Source organism: Eleginops maclovinus, chromosome 12 (genome assembly GCF_036324505.1).
Source record: "Eleginops maclovinus isolate JMC-PN-2008 ecotype Puerto Natales chromosome 12, JC_Emac_rtc_rv5, whole genome shotgun sequence".
Lineage (NCBI taxonomy): Eukaryota > Metazoa > Chordata > Actinopteri > Perciformes > Eleginopidae > Eleginops > Eleginops maclovinus.
The window spans coordinates 29,122,387-29,147,521 of NC_086360.1; the positions used below are offsets into that span (position 1 = coordinate 29,122,387).

The 25,135-nt window shown below is 43.5% G+C and overlaps 2 protein-coding genes, 4 non-coding genes and 1 pseudogene across 13 annotated transcripts; 3 read left to right on the forward strand and 4 right to left on the reverse strand.

Moving 5' to 3' along the window:
- The first annotated feature begins 5,953 nt into the window (after window positions 1-5,953).
- On the forward strand, window positions 5,954-7,879 carry LOC134872930 (E3 ubiquitin-protein ligase TRIM35-like; annotated as a pseudogene).
- Window positions 7,880-8,645: 766 nt separating this feature from the next.
- tm2d2 (TM2 domain containing 2) lies at window positions 8,646-11,694 on the forward strand. The gene is made up of 4 exons (XM_063897768.1): window positions 8,646-9,060; window positions 9,471-9,558; window positions 10,011-10,126; window positions 10,787-11,694. The coding sequence occupies exons 1-4, from the start codon at window positions 8,786-8,788 to the stop codon at window positions 10,998-11,000; spliced, it is 693 nt and encodes a 230-aa protein (XP_063753838.1). The 5' UTR covers window positions 8,646-8,785; the 3' UTR covers window positions 11,001-11,694.
- Window positions 11,695-12,146: 452 nt separating this feature from the next.
- On the reverse strand, window positions 12,147-24,088 carry cntrl (centriolin). 8 transcript variants are annotated; one of them, XM_063897761.1, is made up of 15 exons: window positions 22,098-22,621; window positions 21,017-21,152; window positions 20,827-20,915; window positions 20,478-20,570; window positions 20,214-20,294; window positions 18,899-19,056; window positions 16,828-17,188; window positions 15,691-15,738; window positions 14,567-14,704; window positions 14,299-14,449; window positions 14,048-14,212; window positions 13,778-13,890; window positions 13,411-13,540; window positions 13,193-13,233; window positions 12,147-12,654 (listed from the first exon to the last, which is right to left on the reverse strand). In XM_063897761.1, the coding sequence occupies exons 1-11, from the start codon at window positions 22,104-22,106 to the stop codon at window positions 14,178-14,180; spliced, it is 1,299 nt and encodes a 432-aa protein (XP_063753831.1). In that variant the 5' UTR covers window positions 22,107-22,621; the 3' UTR covers window positions 12,147-12,654; window positions 13,193-13,233; window positions 13,411-13,540; window positions 13,778-13,890; window positions 14,048-14,177. The 8 variants fall into 8 exon arrangements, with proteins under 8 accessions (XP_063753831.1, XP_063753834.1, XP_063753835.1 ...); XM_063897764.1 differs by lacking the exons at window positions 13,193-13,233; window positions 22,098-22,621 and adding an exon at window positions 23,514-24,088; XM_063897765.1 differs by lacking the exons at window positions 13,193-13,233; window positions 22,098-22,621 and adding an exon at window positions 23,426-24,088.
- Window positions 14,836-14,908, forward strand: trnaa-agc (transfer RNA alanine (anticodon AGC)). The gene has a single exon. It is a non-coding gene; the product is annotated as a tRNA-Ala (tRNA).
- On the reverse strand, window positions 15,244-15,325 carry trnas-gcu (transfer RNA serine (anticodon GCU)). Its single transcript has one exon. It is a non-coding gene; the product is annotated as a tRNA-Ser (tRNA).
- trnaa-agc (transfer RNA alanine (anticodon AGC)) lies at window positions 17,750-17,822 on the reverse strand. The gene has a single exon. It is a non-coding gene; the product is annotated as a tRNA-Ala (tRNA).
- On the reverse strand, window positions 22,204-22,276 carry trnaa-agc (transfer RNA alanine (anticodon AGC)). Its single transcript has one exon. It is a non-coding gene; the product is annotated as a tRNA-Ala (tRNA).
- Window positions 24,089-25,135: the final 1,047 nt, after the last annotated feature.

Consider the following 25,135-nt stretch of genomic DNA (forward strand, 5'->3'; position numbering starts at 1 on the left):
AATAATAACTCATATTTAAAGGCCACCTATTTGGCGAAAGCTAGTTGGAAAGCTAACGTTCGCTAGCTGAACGTCAACTGGCTGAAGTGTCAGGCCAATCTCTGTTGGGCTAATACATGTCTTCAATGATTTTACTCTCCAGTGCTTACTCACTGATTTATGCTTTTCGGGTTTGGCAAGAAATTTCACTTTTTCATAAAAAGAGCTGACACTGAGATTTCTGATCCTTTCTTTACTCTCCTTTTTTCTGGAGAGGAAGTAAAGGAACCGGAGCTCTGGATCTATTTGTTGTTGGAGGTGCAATATATGACTCACAGCTTTAAGACGTGAAGACACTATTATTTTCAGCTTCTCTCTGATGCAGGATTTACACCTGAGAGTGGGCGGGGCCTAATTTAGACAGGAAGTGACGTTGGCGCCTCATGCTGTATTCTATAAAACCTCTGATACACTTTTTCTTTTACTTCTCCATTATGCATGCTTTAGCACGAAACTCTTCCACACTTACCAAGACTAACTTTACAATCTCTGCAGAGGGCCTCACCTGTGCTCTCACGTCTAAATCCTTCACTGACATATTTTTCCCTCCGCGATGAATTTCCCCGGTGACATTTTGACAGGCGAGCTGCAGCACTTGGTGTGAGATCCAGGCTGTACTCCACGGCGCTCCCTGAGGAATACTAAACCAACCCCCGCATGCCAGCTTGACAAATCACCCATCAATACCCTCCCTTGTAATTTGCAGGATGAGTTTAAACATGGCGGAGAGAGGAAGGTTACCGCCCTGGAGCTCAGACGCCCCCCCGCTGTGAGAGGCGTTGATGCATCCCGGAGAGGAACTGATTCACGGGACCCTCGTTTCGATCCGTGACCCGCGGGCGTGTGCACCAGAATATCAAAACAAAAATAAACATACATTCCAGTCCAGCTGCGACCGAACAGGCAGCTAGACCCTTAGCTAGCATTAGCCCGCTCGTTGAATGGGAAGCAGAGTCCAGTGAATATATCCTTAATGTAACCAGGTAAAAAGTCTCACTGAGATTAGTCTCTTGTTCCTTTAAGATGGACTTGAACCCCCCCATAGTGATCTGATCCGACAGCTGCTTCTGGACATTACTCCAAGCAGCATATTGAAAAGTGTGGTTCCCTAGTCCAGTTCTCCAACATCTGAGTAATATCTGGGGAGCGCTGGCAGTAGCTGTGCACAGGTAAGAGGGAAGCAGCCCAGGGAGAGAGTCATACATAAACCCAACCAGAGGGAAAGTCTCTGGCCTGAAGAGTGCAGCGGTGTTCACGATGTCCACTCCCAGTAACAGAACGTGATGCTCACTGGTTCACAGGATCCAACTTCTTCAGGCACTGGTCCGAAGCAGATCACTGTAATCCAACTGGTAGAAACGCTGCAGAGGTCAAACGTTTGCTGGAGGAGAACCCTCATTTTATCGTCAGCTTGGAAACAGTCCGGAGATTTCAAATATCTTCCATGTCGTATGAACCAGTGAGCCAAACCAGTGCAGCATTGTATTTCCACGTTGTTGGAGAAGGACCAGCTCTGCAGGTCATTCTGAGTGAGACTTGAACCCGTAAAGACAAACAGATCTCCAGAAGAACAGGAAGGGCCCGTTGAAGTGCCTCCTGCATTATTCAGCTCGGTGCTCCGCTCTCTGATGCTCTGTTTGCATTAGAGTCCAGGAAACAGTCTCTGAGCATCAGACCTGCAAACCCTCTGCTCCTCAGGTCTTAATAAGAGAGACCCACCTCTGAGGAGAGCCACGATCCAGACTGTCAGCAGGGTTCAGTAAACAAGCACTGAGAAGGAAGGGCCGCTGCCGAGACTAGGGGCCAACTAAACTACAGGGGCTGTCCTCAGATAAGAGGCCGGGGTTAAGTATAGGGGTCAGTCCTGAGACCAGAGGCCATTCCAGATGCTAGGGGCCGGTCCTGAGACTAGGGGCCTGTCCTGAGACTAGAGGCCGGTCCAGACACTAGGGGTCATTCCAGACACTAGGGGTCATCCAGACTTTTCAGGAGAGAAAGCAGTTGGTTGGAGAGGAATCTGCCTGATTGGTATTTCTCTGCTGCAGACTTCGAATCATCAAACCCTGAATTCTGAGTCAGTGTTGAAATACCCGGTGATTGTACCCTGATAATCTCCTGAAACCAACTACCCTCCCGTTTCTGCAGGCTGCTCTGAGGCAGATCCTCCATACTGCTGGACTCACCTGGTCTGTCGATGCAGTCTGTTCTCCACTGACGGCTCTCTGGATCCTTTTTGCACATTGGGAATTGTCTTTTTCTTCATGGCAGCAGTTTCATCTCGATCAACAGCTATCTGGCAGAAAAACCACTTCAAGCAGAGAGTCCAAAAGGACTCAGAGATGTGTTCTCTGACGGTGCAGGAATAAAGACCGTATGACGGGAACCCTCCACCAGTTGCAGACACGCTGCCAACTCCAACACACTCTTTGCTCATCAGGCTAATCGACCTAAATCTGCGGCTCCATATCAGCCACCATCTGCACCATCTCCTCCGCCCACGCCTCTGCAGACACGCCGCCCATCAATCCCAAGCTGCTGCTCCTCATGCACCCTCACAGGATGAGTATTAATGACCGGGCAGAGGGACGTACGGACGCACAGAGGGGGGGCATCTGCTGCTGAGAGGAGAAATAACGGTCGTGCCACGGTGCAACCTCCTTCTCACTACGTCATAGATATAAATGTTCTCTTCAGTGACACTACAGGACCTCACATGACCTGTCCTTCACCCTCGGGTCTTTATTTGATGGTCTCTACAGAAAGCACTTCTGCTCAGCAGCGCCCGGGCAAAGACCTGTGCTTGGTGCAGAGGATCCACACAAGTTCTGGATTTGGTGTCTAATGAAGGTATCATGATTTCATTGACACGCATCATGACCACATTATGATCTACATAAACCCACGACTCAATAGAGACTGAATCTTTAAACTGAACCTCACTGGAACCTCTGTTATTCAGCTAAGCAGAACTGTGCTAACGTTAGCTAGCTCTTCTGCTGATTTCACTCAGTTTTGTATTTGCAGCGTTTGGTTTCTGCAGCTTTCAGTAAACGCTGCTCATGTTTCCTCTGCTGAATGTTCTCTAGATGCTGCATGAGTTGAAGAGCTGCTGCAGATGTTCCTGCATGTGTTGAAGAGCTGCTGCAGATGTTCCTGCATGAGTTCTGATGTGAGTTCTATCTGCATCCTCTCTGAAGCTGTTCCTCCTGAGGGAGGAGGTCTGGGACTGCTGTAGCGCATTAGCACCTGTCAGCCTCAGTACGACATAATTAGAAAGCACTGTTCACTAATAGAGAACCTGCATGTCCAAAGGGAAACATTTGTGCTCTGAACCGTCTGACTGCTATTTAAATAAACAGCCTTGAGGTTTCCTTAGGCAGGAAACTGACCCCCGTAGGCTCTCAGGTCTCAGGTATTGAAATGTGTGTCAGTCTCTTTGAACAAAAGCCTCAGCAAGATGGCGTTTTGAAGCGAACGCTGAAAAACATCCTCTCTGTGTGAGCTGTTTATCTCCTTTCACCTCCTCCACCTCCTGCTGAGAGCTGGAGGACACTCAGACTCACCGATCCTCTCCTCTGTTCTGAGCCACCTCCTTTTTTATCGCTGATGGACAGCATGCCGGCGTGCGCCGTGACGCCGCTCTGCACGCGCATCCTGCCGGCCGGTAGCCAGCGGGTAACGATGCAGAGTAAAGGTATGAACTATGAAATATTCATGAAGCTGAAGAGTGAGAGGCGTTCAGCGGAGGATCCAGACCTGCCTGTCCTCCAGCCTCTGATTCTATGTGTGGCAGAGCCTGCAGGAGGAGGAGATGCGTACATATCACGACTGCATTTACGGTCACCAGCAGAGTTACAATGAAATACACTTTAAAGATCATGCAGGTGTATTTCTATAAGCAGGATTTTACGTAATTTTTTGAATCCCACAGGTTTTTGATCCAACGCGAGACAGCTGGTGGTGGGCTGCCCTCCCACAGGGTCAAGGCAAAGCCAATAAGAGCTGGAACAACGAGCCGGGAGCCTTCAGCAGCAGAGTCTGTGTTCTACCTGCAGAGGAAGGAGACCTCCAGCAGGGTCAGAGTATCAGAACATATCAGGTATATTATTCTGTACCAGAGTATTCCTACACTCTGGTACTTCTACTTTACTCAAGTACAAGACCTGAGTACTTCTACTTTTACTCAAGAACAAGACCTGAGTACTTCTACTTTACTCAAGTACAAGACCTGAGTACTTCTACTTTACTCAAGTACAAGATCTGAGTACTTCTACTTTACTCAAGTACAAGACCTGAGTACTTCTACTTTTACTCAAGAACAAGACCTGAGTACTTCTACTTTACTCAAGTACAAGACCTGAGTACTTCTACTTTACTCAAGTACAGATCTGAGTACTTCTACTTTACTCAAGACCAAGATCTGAGTATTTCTACTTTACTCAAGTACAAGATCTGAGTACTTCTACTTTATTGAAGTACAAGATCTGAGTACTTCTACTTTTACTCAAGTACAAGACCTGAGTACTTCTACTTTACTCAAGTACAAGACCTGAGTACTTCTACTTTACTCAAGTACAAGACCTGAGTACTTCTACTTTACTCAAGTACAAGACCTGAGTACTTCTACTTTACTCAAGTACAGATCTGAGTACTTCTACTTTACTCAAGACCAAGATCTGAGTATTTCTACTTTACTCAAGTACAAGATCTGAGTACTTCTACTTTATTGAAGTACAAGATCTGAGTACTTCTACTTTTACTCAAGTACAAGACCTGAGTACTTCTACTTTTACTCAAGTACAAGATCTGAGTACTTCTACTTTACTCAAGTACCAGACCTGAGTACTTCTACTTTACTCAAGTACAAGATCTGAGTACTTCTACTTTACTCAAGTACAAGATCTGAGTACTTCTACTTTTACTCAAGTACAGGATCTGAGTACTTCTACTTTTACTCAAGTACAAGATCTGAGTACTTCTACTTTTACTCAAGTACAGGATCTGAGTACTTCTACTTTTACTCAAGTACAAGATCTGAGTACTTCTACTTTTACTCAAGTACAGGATCTGAGTACTTCTACTTTTACTCAAGTACAAGATCTGAGTACTTCTACTTTTACTCAAGTACAAGATCTGAGTACTTCTACTTTTACTCAATTACAGATCTGAGTACTTCTACTTTTAGTCACGTACAGGATCTGAGTCCTGAGAGAGAGAGGGGATTGGGAGGGAAGGAGGAAGGAAGTGAGGACCTCACACATGGATCCCTGCTGCCCCCTGCTGGCAGGAAGACAGGCAGCAGCAGAGGTGGAAATCCTACTCTAAAGTACAAATACTGATGTGTAAATACTGCAGTAGAAAGGTCATAATGAAATGTACATCAGGAGTGTGTTATATAAACACATCTGGAAGCAAGAGTAGGAGGAAGGGAGGAAAGTGAGAAGGACATATATATGGATGTGTATGTGTACGGCCTGAAACGGTAATTACATTAGCAGCTCTGTGGGGGTTAAAATGTTCCGTACTGCACAGATGAAATGAAGTTTAACCAGTTAACTGAGAGCTGTAGAGGTGCGGGTGGTGTTTCTGGAATGAGACACACCTGAGTGTTACAGGTGAACAGAGAGACAAACCAGGAACCAGTTAGTTCTTGTTCCTTTATATAGGCTGAACAACAACGGCCCCCACATAGAGCCTTGTGGCACTCCCAGTGAGCGTGGTTTGGTTGATGACAGTTTGTTATTTATTCCGACTCGTTCAGAACGACCAGATAAAACCCGTACCCATTTCAGAGAGCTCACTGATAGCTGGAACAGCTGTGATAAAGGCTTTGGATGACTTACTGTGTCAAATGCTTTATGGAGGTCAGGAGAAACTGCTCCTTCCTTTGTCCAATGCAGCCCTGATTCCTTCAAGAGGAAACAACATGCAGTCTCAGTAGAACCATTGCTCCTGAATCCAGACTGCATAGGGTGGAGTGGGCTGTTGCTGCTGAGCTGTGACACCAGCTGTTCTGCAGCAGGTAGAAAGCTGATGGCTCTATAGCTGCTGACTTAGTTTGAGAAGCCATGACTGAGTGTACTTCCTGTCTGCTGTATTTTCAGCTTCACTCAGAGACAACATGGCTTCCAGATCAGAGGAGGATCTCTGCTGTCCGGTCTGTCAGGAAGTCTTTAGAGATCCTGTTCATCTGTCCTGCAGCCACAGCTTCTGTAGAGCCTGTGTGAAGAACTGGTGGAGAGAGAAACCAACACGAGAGTGTCCAGTCTGTAAGAGAAGATCTTCAAGAGCAGAACCTCCCTGTAACCTGGTGTTGAAGAACCTGTGTGAGAGTTTCCTGCAGGAGAGAGATCAGAGATCTCCAGAGGCTCTCTGCAGTCTGCACTCTGAGAGACTCAGACTCTTCTGTCTGGACCATCAGCAGCCAGTGTGTCTCGTCTGCAGAGATTCAGAGAAACACACCGACCACAGATTCAGACCCATCGATGAAGCTGCACGACAACACAAGAAGGAGCTTCAGGAAACTCTGAAACCCTTCAAGGAGAAGTTAGAGACTTTTGAAGGAGTTAAAGTGAAGTTTGATCAGACAGCAGGACACCTGAAGGTCCAGGCCCGACACACAGCGCTGCAGATTAAGGAGCAGTTTAAAAAGCTTCACCAGTTTCTAGAAGAGGAAGAGGAGGCCAGGATGGCTGCACTGAGGGAGGAAGAGGAGCAGAAGAGGAGGATGTTGGAGGAGAAGATGGAGGCTGTGAGCAGAGAGATAGCAGCTCTTTCACTCACAGTCAGAGCCACAGAGGAGGAGCTGAGAGCTGCAGACGTCTCCTTCCTGCACAACTACAAGGCTGCAGTGGAGCGGCTGCAGCGCCCCCTGCTGGAGGATCCACAGCTGCCCTCAGGGGCTCTGATAGACCAGGCCAAACACCTGGGCAACCTCAGCTTCAACATCTGGAGCAAGATGAAGGACCTGGTGTCCTACTCTCCTCTCATCCTGGACCCAAACACTGCTGATCCATACCTCATCCTGTCTGAAGATCTGACCAGAGTGAGACGAGGAGGAGAGAGAAACTTCCTGATAATCCAGAGAGGTTTGATAGGTTCTCCTTCTCTGTCCTGGGCTCTGAGGGCTTTAACTCAGGGACTCACAGCTGGGATGTCCAGGTTGGAGACAGTAGAGGCTAGTCACTGGGTGTGTTAGCAGAGTCTGTCCAGAGGAAGAGAGACATAGAGTCTGGATTATGGAGCATATGGTTTTATAAAGGTGAATACTCAGCAGAGTCTCCATCAGATCCATTCTCTCCTCTCCTCCTGCAGAAGGAGCTCCAGAGGGTCAGAGTGAATCTGGACTGGGACAGAGGAAAGCTGTCGTTCTCTGATGCTGACACTAACACACACATACACACCTTCACACACACTTTCACTGAGAGGATGTTTCCATACATTTACACTGTGGATCCAGTGCAGATATTACCAGGGAAGGTGTGTGTGACAGTGGGACAGAGCAGGTAGAGAAACAGGAGCATCATATCTACGATGGAGTTCATTTCTCAGAGACATTCACTGAATTTAAATCTGAAGCTGCTTCTGTTTAGTTTTGATTCTTGTTATTCAGTGAGACATTATCCTCTTAGTTTTCACAGTCCACCTTTATCAAACTGAAGCACATGCTCTCAGTTCAAGTCTTCATCAAGAGACAAACACGTGAGTACCAGCAGAGCTCGTGAGAGTCCTGTATCTCCATCATCTCCATTAATATGGAGTTAGATTTAGAGCCAATCAGAGGAAGAGTTCTGTTCACGTGATGAAGGACTTCAGATCTTTACGTCGGCTTAGTTTCACCTTTCCTGTTTCAGTGATTCTGTCTTTTTCAATTGTTGTTCATTTCTGATTTGTGTGTGACGGGATGAATAAAAACCTTTATCCACCTGAATGTTTGAGCGGCCCATCAGTGATCAGCTCCGAACAAATCTAAGTTTAACTTGTGAAATGATGTATAATAAACAGAGTGTTAGAGCCTGGATGAACTCTGGATTCCTCAGAATTAAAGCAAAGGTTTTAGAATCATAAGCATGTTTCATAAGGAGTGTCAAATGCTGCAAACCGTCGAGAAGATATCCAGCGTCATAGGACCGTTTACCGAGATGAGAGATCCAGGGTCTGTTGAACTGGTTTCGTCGTACATACCACTGGTGATGTTTCTGTAAACAACAACAACAACAACAACAACAACAACAACAACATGTTTACTTTCCTTAAACAGGTTTTCTAAAGGGTGCAATGATTTCTGGGAGTGACTGTCTGGAGGGGATTCACTCATAAATCCATGACTTAATAAAGACTGTAATGTTTGACATCATTTAGACATTAGGTGTTTTAAGACAAACAGGGTCAATAAAGAGAATTGTATTTTAATGTATTCATTTATAACCCTCCATGAAACCTCCTTATTTAAACTATGTTTATTGTATTTAATTGATGTATTTATTTGTTATGGGATAGTTGGTCCACACTCCAACACAAAGATAATTTTGTATTTGTGTATTTCATGTTTGTGGATAACCCCGGTCCTCCGGTCCGGTAGGGGGCGGTGATGTACCGAACCGAGGAGAAGCAGTTCCGATGTGTGATGACGTCACAGGAACCCTGATAACCGTCCACAGCTGCGGCTGATGCCTCTGTAAACAACAACAACAACAACAACAACAACAACAACATGCTTACTCTCCTTAAAGAGGTGTTTTAGAGGATGATCTCCGTGAGCTACCTCCTGCTGTGCGGACAGCTGCTGCTGCTGCTCACCGTCATCCTGCTGCAGTGTCTGGAGGGGATCCACTCCCAGAATTCCTCCAGCACCGCCGCTCCCGAGGCCTCCTCCTCCCCGAGTCAGAGAGCCTCAGAGCCCCCGTCCTCCAGCCAGCAGCCCCCGGAGCCCAAGCGGTATGAAGCACCGGCGGAGAGCTCGAACTACACGGAGCCGTACGAGTACAAACCCCCGTCTCCGGTCGTCCTGTGCAGCTACCTGTGAGTCCAGCACCACCCCTCACAGGGTTAGCATGTAGCTGTTAGCATGTAGCTGTTAGCATGTAGCTGTTAGCATAGTTACTTTGGATTAATAATGCGAAATATAAACAGACTATTAAATATTCTTCTGCCCTACACTTAGCGGGAGTGTGATTCATATCCACCTGCATCATGTCCCGAGCTGTTACCCACCCTTCATGTAGTCTGATGAAGATGAACCCCCCATCCTGATGTGTTACGTTTATACACATATTCAGAATTTGGTTGAAATGTTTTAAGTCGAACAAAAAATATTACTATTGCAGATCTCTAATCTGTGTGTGTGTGTGTGTGTGTGTGTGTGTGTGTGTGTGTGTGTGTGTGTGTGTGTGTGTGTGTGTGTGTGTGTGTGTGTGTGTCCTCACCTGAAGCCCGGAGGAGTTTATGTTCTGTCAGGATCCGGTGGACCACGCAGGGAACCACAGCGCCTTCCTGGAGCTGGGGCACGGCTGTGTGGGGGTGAGATCTGTGGTTCTGGTCTCAGGTCCAGAGAAGAGTTGAGGATTGGGGGGGGGGGGTCTCAGAGATCCTCAGAAGTAAAAGCAATGGATGACAAACTAAAACTTAAAGACAACTTCTGAAGGAGAAAGATTTTGGACCTCAGGTTTTATATTTAGCCAGCTGAAACATACAGTCTGAGTCTCTAACGAGATCAGGACGATGTGAAATCTAATCACATCAATTTACAAACTGCTGATCACCTTTTACAACAGACCTGTCACAGCACTGCGACACTGCTGCCTGGTGTGACGTTATTCTCCAAAATACTACCTTAACTCTCCAAAATACTACCTTAACTCACAAAATACTACCTTAATGTTTCAAAATACCTCCTTAATGTTTCAAAATACCTCCTTAAGTCTCTCTCCACAACCTTTATCTTTGACCATACTTCCTGTTCCTGTCTGCAGTGGGGGGGTCAGACTCAGAAGGAGGTGAAACATACGAAGGTGGTGTGTTCGGCGCTGGATGACATCGAGTGTGCCGGACCCCGGGAGTTCCTGAGAGGGAACGTCCCCTGCATCAAGTAAGAGCACAAACACTGAAACACCCCGGAGGAGATTTCACTGAAGGAGGTCAAATAAAATAAGTGACGGTTATAAGGATCAATACAAAAGTACGAATAAAATCATTTCTAACTTTAATTATTCATTATTTTATTCGCCTTTAAATATAATCAGTATAAAGTTATGTAAGTAGTTTAATTCAAAATACCGAATAATTATTCATTATTTTATACGAGTCGTTATGAGTCGTTATAATAGTAGAACTTAATTGCCACTAAATGACTCATCGACATTGACTGGCCTTTTTAATGTTCACCAAATATTTATGTAAATCATTTTAAACCAGTTCATAAAAATAGAAGCGCTGCAGTTCAGAACATCTGGATTCTTCTCTCATAATTCAGACTCTGATCTCAGAACTAAATAATAAAGGTCCCTTTTGATCAGATCTAAAGAAGAATTGCTCCTGATCTCCCTCCATAAAAACAGTCTCGTTACTTCATTATAAAGCAGCTCTAAATAATATAAGGACTAACCCTCTTTGGGTTTGCACCTGAACAGCAGACAGGGAGGTGTTGTGTTCTCATGAAAGGGAGGAAGAGGTCGCTGAGATAGAAACCAAACTGAAACCCCCAGTATCTTGAGGGTGGAGGTCCTGTAACGCCCCCCTTGTCTCTCAGGTACACCGGGCACTACTTCATCACCACGCTGCTCTACTCCTTCTTCCTTGGCTGCTTCGGGGTGGACCGGTTCTGCCTGGGTCACACGGGCACGGCGGTCGGGAAGCTGCTGACGCTGGGGGGGCTCGGCATCTGGTGGTTCGTGGACCTGATCCTGCTCATCACCGGGGGTTTGATGCCCAGCGACTACAGCAACTGGTGCACGTACTACTGAGGGGGTTCGAGACTGAGGACTTGTAGAGCGGCACTGGGACCTGGTGTTTCTGTGCCGGACCCCGATGGCAGCATCTCCCTGGTCCAATGGGTTCTCCATGTCATTCTGGAATTTGCTTACTGTAAATATTTGTGAATTTAAAACGGAAACTACACGATCTTCATGTTCCACGTAAATGAAATGTATCATCTTCATCTGGATTCCTTTTCTCCGTCCCGTTCGGATCCATGAAACCACTCCCATCATTCCTCAGCTCTTTAAACCTTTACATATTGCAGATTTCCAGTTCTGTCTAAAGCACCTGTACAGAAGTTGTTCGTAATAAGAGGATGAGGGCCACGGGCCACGTGTTCTGTTGGATCTGACCAACGGGATTATTTTCTCTAAGGTTTTAAGAAAAAAGAATCGAATTATTTCACAGATTTCAGATCTTCTCAGAATTCCACTAAAACAAATTGGACTTCATCTAAAAACGGTCTCTCTTTGACCTCCGTGTATTTGTTCCTGACCCTCTTCCTTTGGAAGCTGAAATGTGTTTCCCTCAGAATGTTCTGGAGTCTTTCAGAGGCTCTACATACTTTTGGTCGTGAAGGGATTTATTTTTTACTTTAACTGTTCTATTTATGTTTTGCCTTATTGTGTTGAGTCAGAAATACATGTCATGGTGAAACCAATAAAGTAATAATTATCAGTGTCTGTAGAGTCCTCCTAAATTCAGCTTAATGTGCACATCTAATGAGTCAGAGGTGAAGGCTGGACTCTTCTGAACGGTTGGGTCAGAGCTAACGCTGCAGCTGCTCCATCCAAGTGTGTGTGTGTGTGTGTGTGTGTGTGTGTGTGTGTGTGTGTGTTATGCAGAGTGTGTGAGCAGTGTGTCCAGCAGGTCCACTCTGAGCCTCAGTCCCTGTAGACTGTCCTAAGTCTGCAGACGTCTCTCCTGCAGACCCTCATGCCGGCTCCACAGACTGCAGCGCAGACGAGGCTCAAGCGCGCGCGCACACACACACACACACACACACACACAGGGTTCAGAATCACTCAAATAATATCTAATAATTCAAAAACTAAATTATTGATACAAATAAAAGAACATATAATCTCTATAATGGAAATAAAAGTATTCAGGTATGAATGAACTCCAGAAGATGCTTTGTAATATGGTTTATTATAAATAGCATTACACTGTAAATGGTTATTCTATATGTTTCAGCTGAAGCAGTTGATGTTCCTCAGCAGGATGCTGAACGCCTGCTCTGCTTTTTAAATCAGGAGAAACTTTCCTTTTTTATTTGTTTCTCAGATAATTAGACATTTTTCCTTCAAGCTAAAAAAGCGATTCGATGACTGAAACAGTGGCTGCTGTCCATGGAGGACCTCTACTCCCAGCGGCTCAGGAAGAAAGCCCACAGGACTATAAGACCCCCATCACCCCGGCAACAAGCCGTTCTGTCTGCTGCCGTCCGGACCAGGACTAAAACCGCCAGTCTCGGGGAGGGTTTCAGGCCACAGGTTCAGCTCTCCATACACCGTGTTCATTCATGAGTCCAGAGAGCTGCTCCTCCTCCGTGTCAGAGGAGAATGAATGTCTCACCTTCAGGTTGTCCTCTTGTTGTCTCAGTGACTCTCTCTGTAGCTCACCACTCCACCTCTCCTCCTGAACACACACACACACACACACACACACACACACACAGATCACTCAACTCATACTTTTGTGAACGCTGTGTTTTTGCTTTACAGTAAAATAACCGTAATTTCTTTCACAATAAAAGCCTTGCAGTTGTTTTCAATGTAAGAGCCTTTCTGCTTTTCTCTCCCTCAGTAAAAGCCCTTTGTTGTTTTCACATTTAAAGCCCTAAGTAAGAGCCTTCTGGTTTTTCAAAGTAAGAGCCTTCTGGTTTTTCAAAGTAAGAGCCTTCTGGTTTTTCAAAGTAAGAGCCTTCTGGTTTTTCAAAGTAAGAGCCTTCTGGTTTTTCAAAGTAAAAGTCCTCCTGTATTGTTCACAGTAAACGCTCTGCAGCTCTTTGATATTTCAAAGTAAAAGCCTTCTTTCTGAGTCATTGCTACATGTATTTCTGTCACTTCTGTCACTTTGAAGGCTTTTACTCTGAAGCAGCTGCAGGCAGGAAGTGAACACAGATCAGATTTAACTGGGAGAGCTGGGATCAAATCTAAAGTATACCTGAGTTTACCTGGTGTGGAGTGAAGCCTCCAGCAGACAGGGGGCGCTGGCCTGCAGGACACACAGTGGGGAATAAAGTGTGTGTGTGTGTGTGTGTGTTGTGTGTGTGTGTGTGTGTGTGTGTGTGTGTGTGTGTGTGTGTGTGTGTGTGTGTGTGTGTGTGTGTGTGTGTGTGTGTGTGTGTGTGTGTGTGTGTGTGTGTGTGTGTGTGTGTGTGTGTGTGTGTACCTGCTCTCTGGAGGTGTGTGTGCAGCTCTGAGCCTCCAGAAGCAGTCGGTCGGCCCGTCGGAGTTCAGCTTGTCTCTTCAGCAGAGTTTTCTCCACACACTCCACCTCATCACACACCTGCATCACACTCCTGCACACGCATACACACACACACACACACACACACACACACACACACACACACACACACAGATGTATTATTTTTATTTCATTTTCAGTTAAATAAAAACCGATGTACAAATAAGGACTTAATTAATAATATTTCTGTGTGTGTGTGTGTGTGTGTGTGTATGTGTGTGTGTGTGTGTGTGTGTGTGTGTGTGTGTGTATGTGTGTGTGTGTGTGTGTATGTGTGTGTGTGTGTCACCTGTGTTGTCTCAGTGTGTGTCGTAGTTGTTTGCTTTCCAGTCGTACTTTCTTCTTCTCTTCCTCCAGTCTCTTGGCTTCTTTGTGCGCAAACTCACACACACACCTGTCTCCCTGCTGACACACACACACACACACACACACACACACACACACACACACACACACACACACACACACACACACACACATTGAACAGAGGTGCAAGAATGAGTCGTACACTTCCGGTCCCTCTGTCTGGAGCTGGATGGTTGCTGCAGAGGTTACTCACCGTGTCCCTGTGGGGGGGGACGCCCCCTGCAGGAGTCTCAGGCGTCTCTCTGGAGCTCGTCTCGGCGTCGCTGCCCCCCCCACTGTCGACCCACTTCCCCCCTCCTGCAGGAGGTCCGTGCTGCCCCCCCTCAGGATGGGGGTCCTGCAGGCCCAGTCCGGAGTCCTGAGATGATAATAATCAGGTGAACGGTGTGTGTGTGTGTGTGTGTGTGTGTGTGTGTGTCTTTGAGATAAAGCAGGAGGTCTCACGGTGTGTCCTGGAGGAATGAAGCACCACCGCTCCCCCTTCTGTTCTGGTCCTGGTCCTGGCCCTGGTCCTGGTTCGGTGTTTGTGTCTCTGAGCTTTGTGTAGCTCTGCCCCCAGCTGCTCCACTATGTGTGTGTGTTCCTCCACCTCCTCCTGAAGACAAAACATAGGAAGTTGTGTGTGTGTGTGTGTGTGTGTGTGTGTGTGTGTGTGTGTGTGTGTGTGTGTGTGTGTGTGTGTGTGTGTGTGTGTGTGTGCACGTGTGTGTACCTGCAGTGTGTGTGTGAGGTCTCTCAGCTGCTGTGATGTCGTCCTCAGCTGATCCACAGTCAGCTGGTCTCTCATGTCCCTGCTGAGCTGCCGTAGTTTCCTGTTGAGACGCTCCAGGCTCCTCTGGTGACCCACGCTCTGTGAACGCACCACATGACCCCACAGTCAGCCCCAGTCAGACCTGACCTTTGAAAGCAGAGACCCAGCATTGAAAGCAGAGACCCAGCATGACTCAGCAGTTGCTCAGGTCCTGCTCTCTGCCTCTCAGAGGGGAATTAGCTCAGATGGTAGAGCGCTCGCTTAGCATGCGAGAGGTAGCGGGATCGATGCCCGCATTCTCCAGAGACTCTTTTCACCCCGTGCTGTCCGAGGATATACAAGTGTAACCTGTAACAGTTCTCAAAGAGTGCTCTCCTGCTGGGGGAGCACAGGGATCTTAGTCTTGCAGACCGTTTACATGCACTATCACCTGAAGCACACACTACAGGAGAGGGAGCACAGCAGAACGGTGGAGTAGGGCCTCTTTAAAACACTTGAAGCCTGTCACCCAGATCACGTAAGAGTTCAGATTCTACACACACACACACACACACACACACACACACACACACACACACACACACACACACACACACACACACACACACACACACACACACACACGTCAAAACCATTCCCGACGAGGATGGGATTCGAACCCACGCGTGCAGAGCACAATGGATTAGCAGTCCATCGCCTTAACCACTCGGCCACCTCGTCTGTGAGCCCAGGCTGCTCTGATTGGTTGGAATCCAGGGTCCTGGCCCTTAGCCTATCACGTACAATGTGTTACAGCACTAGCCAATACAGTCGTGAGTGTTCCGTAGTGATGTCACTTTGTTCCGGAGTCTATTGGAGGCATTTAGGACACACTACAGAAGCATATAGGGCCTCTTTAAAAAAAAACAGACTTGCTTTAAAAGAATATATATCATTTAGGAGTTTTTCAAAATAAAAGCTTCTCCGCTGTCTTTGCCCCCTCCTCTTCCACAGATGTGTAGAGACTGCAGCCCCTCATATCTTTAAAATATGTAACTTATTGTTGTTTTTAGATTTGATTTATAACCAGGAGGAAGTGTTTGAACCTGCAGCAGCAGAGCGTCCCTCTCCTGCTGGACGTCCTGAAGCTGCTCCTGTTAAACACAAAATAAATCAACTCAAATATTTATTCTTCATTTTGTTGTTTTACAAAATAATTAATGAATAAATAAATTAAAAATTTAAAAAATTAAATTAAAATTCATAAATGAAAAAATCATGCTAAAATAAATAAAACAAGTATATAGAATACATATTAAAATACCTAAATAAATAAAATGTCATTATCAAACCGGACATAAACATATATTTTAAATTAATAAAAACAAATATGATTTTATTCCTATTTATTTATTTATGTATTTATTTATTTATTTATCTATTTATTTATTTATCTATTATTTATTTATTTATCTATTTATTTATTTATCTATTTATTTATCTATTTATTTATTTATTTATCTATTTATTTATTTATCAATTATTATTTATCTATTTATTTATTTATTTATCTATTTATTTATTTATCTATTTATTTATTTATCTATTTATTTATTTATCTATTTATTTATTTATGTATTTATGTATTTATTTATTTATTTATCTATTTATTTATTTATTTATGTATTTATTTATTTATTTATCTATTTATTTATTTATTTATTTATTTATCTATTTATTTATTTATTTATTTATTTATTTATTTATTTATTTATCTATTTATTTATTTATGTATTTATTTATCTATTTATTTATTTATTTATCTATTTATTTATCTATTTATTTATCAATTTATTTATTTATTTATTTATTTATCTATTTATTTATTTATTTATTTATCTATTTATTTATTTATCTATTTATTTATCTATTTATTTATTTATTTATTTATTTATTTATCTATTTATTTATTTATTTATTTATCTATTTATTTATTTATCTATTTATTTATCTATTTATTTATTTATTTATTTATCTATTTATTTATTTATTTATTTATTTATCTATTTATTTATTTATGACTCCATTTCATCTTTGATAACTATCTCACTTGTGTTCCTCTATTCCCTTATTTTTCTCATTTGGGGAATCCCTAAATTATGGGATCCAGATATATTTATGAAACTAAAATCTGAGACGGACTCTCAGAGGTTGGGGGTTCTGGTCCGGCTGCTTGTACTGACCCGGTTGTTTTGAAGGACTCTGTTTCTGCTCTCAGATTCCTGCAGCCGGACCCTCAGTCTCTGCAGCTCCTCCTGCAGCCTCCAATTCTGGTGTTTGTCCTGGTCCTGGTCCTGGTCATGGTCCTGGGGCTGGTCCACTCCCAAGACCTCCAGCTGCGGTATCTGGTCCTGGTCCTTGGTTCTCCGATACTGATTCAGGATTATCTGGTCCTGGTCCTGGGTTATCTGGTCCTGGTCCTGGGTTATCTGGTAGTGCAGTTTGTGGATGTGCTCCCTGCTCTGGTCCTGGTTGGTCCTGGTCCTGGTGAGCTGGATGGCCCTGAGGAGCTGCTCCACACTCCTGGACAGCATGTCCTCCGTCCTGCAGGGGACAGACGGACACCGTTTGGATGGACACTACGATGCATCGCGAGGCGGACGTGAAGGATTCTGCATCGCTGCAGTGACAGGATAATCGATTACAGCGTAGTAACGTTGCTTCTTGATGTTCCGCCGGACAATAACCCAACGGAGCAGTCTGCTTTATCCCCCAGCAGAAGCAACACAGTCCAGAATCACCAGGCAGAGTGACCCGCTCAGAACCAGGCCTTGTCGCTGCGGCTCAGAGACACACATGTCATGTCAGGTTTTTGGTGGTCAGAGAGCAGAGCAGACTAACCTCCTTTTATATCATTATTGAGAAAATCCTTGAGAAAGGAAAGAATCACTTTAATAAATAAGAAACAGAGACAAATAAAACATGCAGAAATGAATGAACCCTGAGAACATATTTGAGTGATAAACACAGAACTCTTAATCAGTCTAATTTATTTCTAATGTTTTTTACTTACAACTTTGTTAATATTCTGGTCCTCAGTGACCTATTGAAGGTGCACTATCCCCCCCCCCCCCTGCTCCTCCGACAGGGGGTGAAAAGAGTCTCTGGAGAATGCGGGCATCGATCCCGCTACCTCTCGCATGCTAAGCGAGCGCTCTACCATCTGAGCTAATTCCCCTCTGAGGAGAGAGCAGGACCTGAGCATCTCATGCTGGGTCTCTGCTTCCACAGGTCAGGTCTCACTGACTGCACTCAGGACCGTATGAACTGCCCTCTGCATTCTGTCCCAGCAGGACTAGCCTCTTCATACTGACACAGACAAACAGTATGCAGCACTTTGAGAGATAATGGACAGACTTCTATTTTGGAAAACTTGTCCTTTTATAGAACTACATTAAAGAGTTAGATCAAATTTAAATCAGAAACTAAAACGTTTGCAAACATCGTCCAGTTTAAGCTGAACAACCGACTCTCTGTCCTGCGTTCCTTTATTTACCTGATTGTTCACATATTTATTTACAGTGTTGTTATTCTCTATAGGACAGCAGTACACAAGACATTGACGCGTTTAGCCTCTTTATACTGATCCAAAAAAGGCAAATAATAAATAAAAGCTAAAATAAAAGATTATTTACTTTTATTCCAGCATTCATTTATTTCTGTATTTATTTTTCAGAGGTTTTTATTATTCTTTATTCGTCGTTTTAAGTTCCTTACCTAAAATCCAGCTGTTTTACCTCCTTCTACTCTAGACTGAAGCAGCTCTGTGTGCAGGAGGGACAACAGGTTGTGTGTCAATAAATTAAACCACAAATAAATGTTTAAATTACAAATCAATTCAAAAGTGTGAAATAAATCATGAATAATAAACAGTTAATTATTATTTTATTTCACCATTTATTTATTTTGCGTTTGAAAGAGGCCCTACTCTGCCGCACTGCTGTGTTCCCTCTCCTGTAGGTCTAAACGTTTTAGTGCATGTAAACGGTCTGCAGAGGCTAGATGTGTTCCTGTGTTCCTTCCAACACACTCCCCTCAGGGACTTTTTTCCCCCGTGTTTCTTTTGAACTGATCATCTGAAAGGTAACCAACAACACGTTAGGAAACTTCCAGAGGAGCGGCCAGTAAGCGCTGCGGTGCTGACTCAGGTCAGCGTTTGGGAGAGGGTCATGAAGAACGACATAGGAGGTAACACAGGGAGGTGAAGCGGATCAGTTAAAGTGTAGATCTGTAGGAGTTCTGCAGTACCGGTACCTGTATGTGTGCTCTGGACCGATGTGAAGCTCCTGAGGTTCCAACAGGGCCTCTGTGATCTGGTCCAGCTGGATCCTGGTCCGGTCCATGACGGTCCTGCTGACCTCACACTGAGCCTGAAGCCTCCAGACTGTGAGCTGAAGAGAAGCCTTTTCATCCTGCAGAGAGAGAGTGTGTGTGTGTGTGTGTGTGTGTGTGTGTGTGTGTGTGTGTGTGTGTGTGTGTGTGTGTGTGTGTGTGTGTGTGTGTGTGTGTTAAACATTAAAGAATGGACACATGTCCCAATAGAGACGCTATACTGATATACACCTGAACATCAGCAGGAGAGGACTCTTTAAAGTAGAGACTCTACATACTGATATACACCTGAACATCAGCAGGAGAGGACTCTTTAAAGTAGAGACTCTACATACTGATATACACCTGAACATCAGCAGGAGAGGACTCTTTAAAGTAGAGACACTACATACTGATATACACCTGAACATCAGCAGGAGAGGACTCTTTAAAGTAGAGACTCTACATACTGATATACACCTGAACATCAGCAGGAGAGGACTCTTTAAAGTAGAGACACTACATACTGATATACACCTGAACATCAGCAGGAGAGGACTCTTTAAAGTAGAGACTCTACATACTGATATACACCTGAACATCAGCAGGAGAGGACTCTTTAAAGTAGAGACTCTACATACTGATATACACCTGAACATCAGCAGGAGAGGACTCTTTAAAGTAGAGACTCTACATACTGATATACACCTGAACATCAGCAGGAGAGGACTCTTTAAAGTAGAGACTCTACATACTGATATACACCTGAACATCAGCAGGAGAGGACTCTTTAAAGTAGAGACACTACATACTGATATACACCTGAACATCAGCAGGAGAGGACTCTTTAAAGTAGAGACTCTACATACTGATATACACCTGAACATCAGCAGGAGAGGACTCTTTAAAGTAGAGACTCTACATACTGATATACACCTGAACATCAGCAGGAGAGGACTCTTTAAAGTAGAGACTCTACATACTGATATACACCTGAACATCAGCAGGAGAGGACTCTTTAAAGTAGAGACTCTACATACTGATATACACCTGAACATCAGCAGGAGAGGACTCTTTAAAGTAGAGACTCTACATACTGATATACACCTGAACATCAGCAGGAGAGGACTCTTTAAAGTAGAGACACTACATACTGATATACACCTGAACATCAGCAGGAGAGGACTCTTTAAAGCAGGAGAGGACTCTTTAAAGCAGGAGAGGACTCTTTAAGTGTTTATCTATCTATAATAGTTACCTGTGTCCGGGTTAGCTCTGCCTCCAGCTGCACCTGTCTCTCTCTCAGAGCATCAGCCTCCTCCTGCTGCACAGACAGGTCCTGCACACAGACACACATTAACCATTGAGATATACCATAACAATATCCTCCCAGTACACACACACACACACACACGCGCACACACACACACACACACACACACACACACACACACACACACACACACACACACACACACACACACACACACACACACACACACACACACACACACATCCCTACCTGTCTGTGTGTCCTGGCGCTGTGCTCCAGGTGGAGCTGCAGACTCTGATTCTCAGCCTGCAGACTAACAACCTGATGCTGAGCAAGGCGAGCCTGAAACACACACACACACACACACACACACACACACACACACACACACACACACACACACACACACACACACACACACACACACACACACACACACGCACACATACATTTCCCAGTAACATTATTATTTATTACACTGCTCAGATTCTCGATTCTGATTGGTCATTGGGAGAGCGGCCGGGATATAGACGGCTACAGACTCTGGGGGGGCGCCCCCTGCTGGCCGTCAGAGAGAGAACATAGACTTTGTGTGGACCTGCTCTCTGAGGCCTCTCAGATACTCCTGGAGTCCGGAGATGATTCCCTCCAAATCCCTCTGCAGAGATTCGTTCGCCAAAATCTGACCTGGAGGAGGGAACAGGAGCGGCGTCAGAGTTCATAACACAAGCCAATCAAAGGGCGGCGGATTGAGAGTGCTGCTCTGTCATTGGTCAGTCGCTCCTCACCGTCGGTCAGCTGTCGCTCCAGCTCTTCGATCTCCTGCGTCTCCACGGCGATGCGTGACAGCATGTCGTCGAGGCGACCCTCCATCTCGCTCTGCTTCCCGCTCATCCCGACTAACAGCAGCGAGGTCACGTGGGCCTGAGGGAGAGCCAATCAGAGCCAAGCGTTAATATCCGCTGAGCCCCACAGAGTAGGCTAACCTCATTTTATATCGAAATAAAACATAAAGTGATAATAATGAACAAAATAAAAGAAAGATAACTGAATGAATTACTTTGATAAGAAGAAGCTAAACCGAGAGACGCATTAATAAAGGAGCAAAAGATATTTGAATAATAATAAATGTATAAATTAATAAATGTATAAATTAATAAATGTATAAATTAATAAATGTATAAATTAATAAATGTATAAATTAATAATAATAATAAATGTATAAATTAATAATAATAATAAATATATAAATTAATAATAATAATAAATGTATAAATTAATAATAATAATAAATATATAAATTAATAATAATAATAAATGTATAAATTAATAAATGTATAAATTAATAAATGTATAAATTAATAAATGTATTAATTAATAAATGTATAAATTAATAAATGCATGAGAAAAATATTTTACTAAAAGAACAAATAAGTGATTATCAAACAGGACATGGATAAACATGTCTCAAATTTAATTTATATTTAAAGTGAGTCTCTAATTTATTAAAGCATTTATTTCTACTGTTTTGCAAGACATTTTATTTACAGTTGTATTTATGTTTCGGTCCTCAGTTATGGAGGACGGAACATGACATAAATAAATGTATATATAAATACAGCAATAAATAAATAAATGTATATATAAATACAGCACAAAAAAAGAATAAATAAATGTGGAGATAAATACAGAAATAAATATTGAAATAAAAAAATGAATGTATAATTAAATAACAGAAATGAAGAAATAAATAAAGGAATAAATAAATGAATTAATGTATAAATAAATAAAAGTGGAAAATAAAACACACATTATTATATATCTCTATTCATTTCTAGATCTAAGATTTATTCCCGTATTTATTCAAACTTGTGTCATGTTCCGTCCTCCACACTTATTTATAATATGGTGGTTCCCCCCTCCAGCCTGGCAGACCCCCCTCTGCTCCTCCGACAGAGCAGGGGGAAAAGATCTCTGGAGAATGCGGGCATCGATCCCGCTACCTCTCGCATGCTAAGCGAGCGCTCTACCATCTGAGCTAATTCCCCTCCGGAGGTCCTGAGGGTCTCCCTGTGAATGCTGGTGGAAATACTCAGATGATTTCCTTCGGTAGTGAAGTATAGCATAATGTAAAATACTCAAGAGAAGTACAAGTACCTCTATTTCTAAAGCAGAGGAAGAACCCCTCGGTGTTTCTACCTGTGGTTCCTGTCCCTCCTGACACTGTGGGGTAGTAATGTGATATGGTTTGAACATCAGTGTGTTTGCATGTGGTTTACCTAGTGCTGCAGGTTTTGACAAAGCCTGTTAGTCACTACAATAATCCATGATGAAGGAAGTCGTACAAATAGTTTTCCGAATAAAACACAAACTGATCAAACGTAATTTAATGATGAATACAGATCAAATGAGCAGTTTGCACAACATGGAAAGCGGCCTAACTAAAGCTAAACGCTATATCAAGTATTATTATCGTTATTATTAATAATTATTATTATTATTAATAATTATTATTGTTATATTATTATTATATTATTATATATAATAATAATAATTATAATAATTATTATTATCGTTATTATTAATAATTATTATTATTATTATTATTATTATTATTGTTATTATTATTATAATTAATAATATAATTATTATTATAATTATATTATCATTATTTTAATTAATAATATTATTATTGTTATTATTGTTTCATTCAATGTCTTAATGTGACAGCTGATAGAAGGGGGGGGGGGGGGTGCAACACTACAACATGTATACTAAATTGATAAAAAGCGAGTATATCTGGACATGTGAGGAGGGTTGGGGCCACATGAGAAATGTTTTGGGGTTTGACCAAAAGTGTTTTTTAAAGAAAATTATTTCTGAACTTTTTTTCAGATTTCTTTTTTTGAGTTTTCTCTGAAACAAATATTCAGGTTCAAGCGAGGACTCATAATCTCCTTCTGTAACCTCGAACTCGGAGAGACTTTTTTTATTTACCATTTCTTACAACACTTATTAATCTACAACATCCCGACCAGATAAACTCAATGGTTTGCCGCCACTGTAATTCATTGTATACCAATTCTCAAATCTGTTGAAACCATAGGAGTCGTTTATACTGGGGACGCTGGGAGTGTTTGCAGCTCCGGGTCATAAAAACAGCCCTCCTGGAAAAACAAGTCAATTTAATCGGACACCTTTTAGACCTTCAGGATGCTGAATAAAAGCAGTCCTCCCGTGCTCCTCCTGGTCTCCATCAGGCCACAGTAAATAGAAACATCTCACCTCGTCCTCTCTTCCATAAAACTCCTCTTCATCTCTCCGTTACAAACTCTTCTCCTCTCTTTGTATCAACACAGGAAATCCTTCTCCCAGCCAATCAGAGAGCAGAGCCGCAAGTGACAGGTCCCGTTCTGACCAATGGGAGTGAGTCAAAAGAAGGAAGCCCCGCCTCTTAGAGTGGGGATTCCTGCAGGGGGAGGGGTCAGACTCTTAAAGAGACAGAGACCTGATTCACGCAGATTCTCAAGACTTCGTTTACAATATTTACTGCATTTTACTTTCAATTCTCAGCCTTATTTTACTTTCAATTCTCAGCCTTATTTTACTTTCAATTCTCAGCCTTATTTTACTTTCAACTGAAACCGTTTATTTTACTTTTACTAAAGCGAGTGATTAAAGAGATTTGAATGTTATAAATTGGTCATCTGAAAGTAACGTCAGTACTTTTTAGACATACATTACCGACTCTGAACCTCTTTAAATGCATTTACTTATTCCTTTGTCCCGGCCAAGAGCCCCTCAATATTTAGGTTTCCTGTCGATTCTCCTTAAATATTCAATATTTTGCTCTGGGTGTTGAGGGACTGTCATGGTTGACACGTCTCACATTGCGTGGAAGTCGGAAACAGTACCAAGGAGTGGCAGACCGGGGTGGTGGTTCCTCTTTTTAAAAAGGGGGGCAGAGGGTGTGTGCCAATTACAGAGGCATCACATTACTCCGCAGGGTGGCTGGCATCTCCCTTAGGGATAAGGTGAGAAGTTCAGTCATCCGGGAGGGACTCGGAGTAGAACCGCTGCTCCTTCATGTTGAAAGGAGCCAGTTGAGGTGGTTCGGGCACCTAGTGAGGATGCCACCTGGGCGAGACCCTGACGGATAAGCGGGTGGATGGATGGATGGATGGATGGATGGATGGATGGATGGATGGATGGATGGATGGATGGATGGATGGATGGATGGATGGATGGATGGATGGGTGGATGGATCCCTGTTTCGGCAGCTTCACCCCAGTTAAGCAGATGCTCCCTCTGTAGTCAGCTCTGCTCACTGCATTCACATTAAAACTATACACTTAAACAACCTATTCAAACTCGTAACACCTGCCCCAGGTGCTGCTGCAGAGGAGGAGACTTGGAGGCGAGCCCAGCGGTAGAGCTGGCGTCTGTCTCGTGTTTGTGAGGCGTTCAGGGACCCTCGGTAAAATCTAGCGACACTAAAATAACCTGGGTTACACTAGCCATCTAGAATTAGCCAATAGCAAACTTTCTGGGATAGACTTCCAGAATTAAATAACAAATATACTTTTTACGACCTTCAACCACTGCTCCTTTGGCACAACCTCGACAAACACATACACAACTTCCTGTACTGGGTAGAGCAGGAGCAGGACTAGGAGCAGGGAAAACTGAGGAGAGGCTGGCATTCAGAGCCTGTGGAGCAGCGACCAGGACAGGCACCCGTGATGGAGCCCAAAGGTGAAGCAGGAGATGGAGCTGTCGCTGCAGCTCCATCTGGGAGCCAAATGTGGTGTGGGAAAAGTAGGGTCCCAAGCATTTAGAAACTGCAGGATAATAACTTGCATATGTTGCGCAATTTGCATAATTTGTTTACCAGCATAATCATCAAA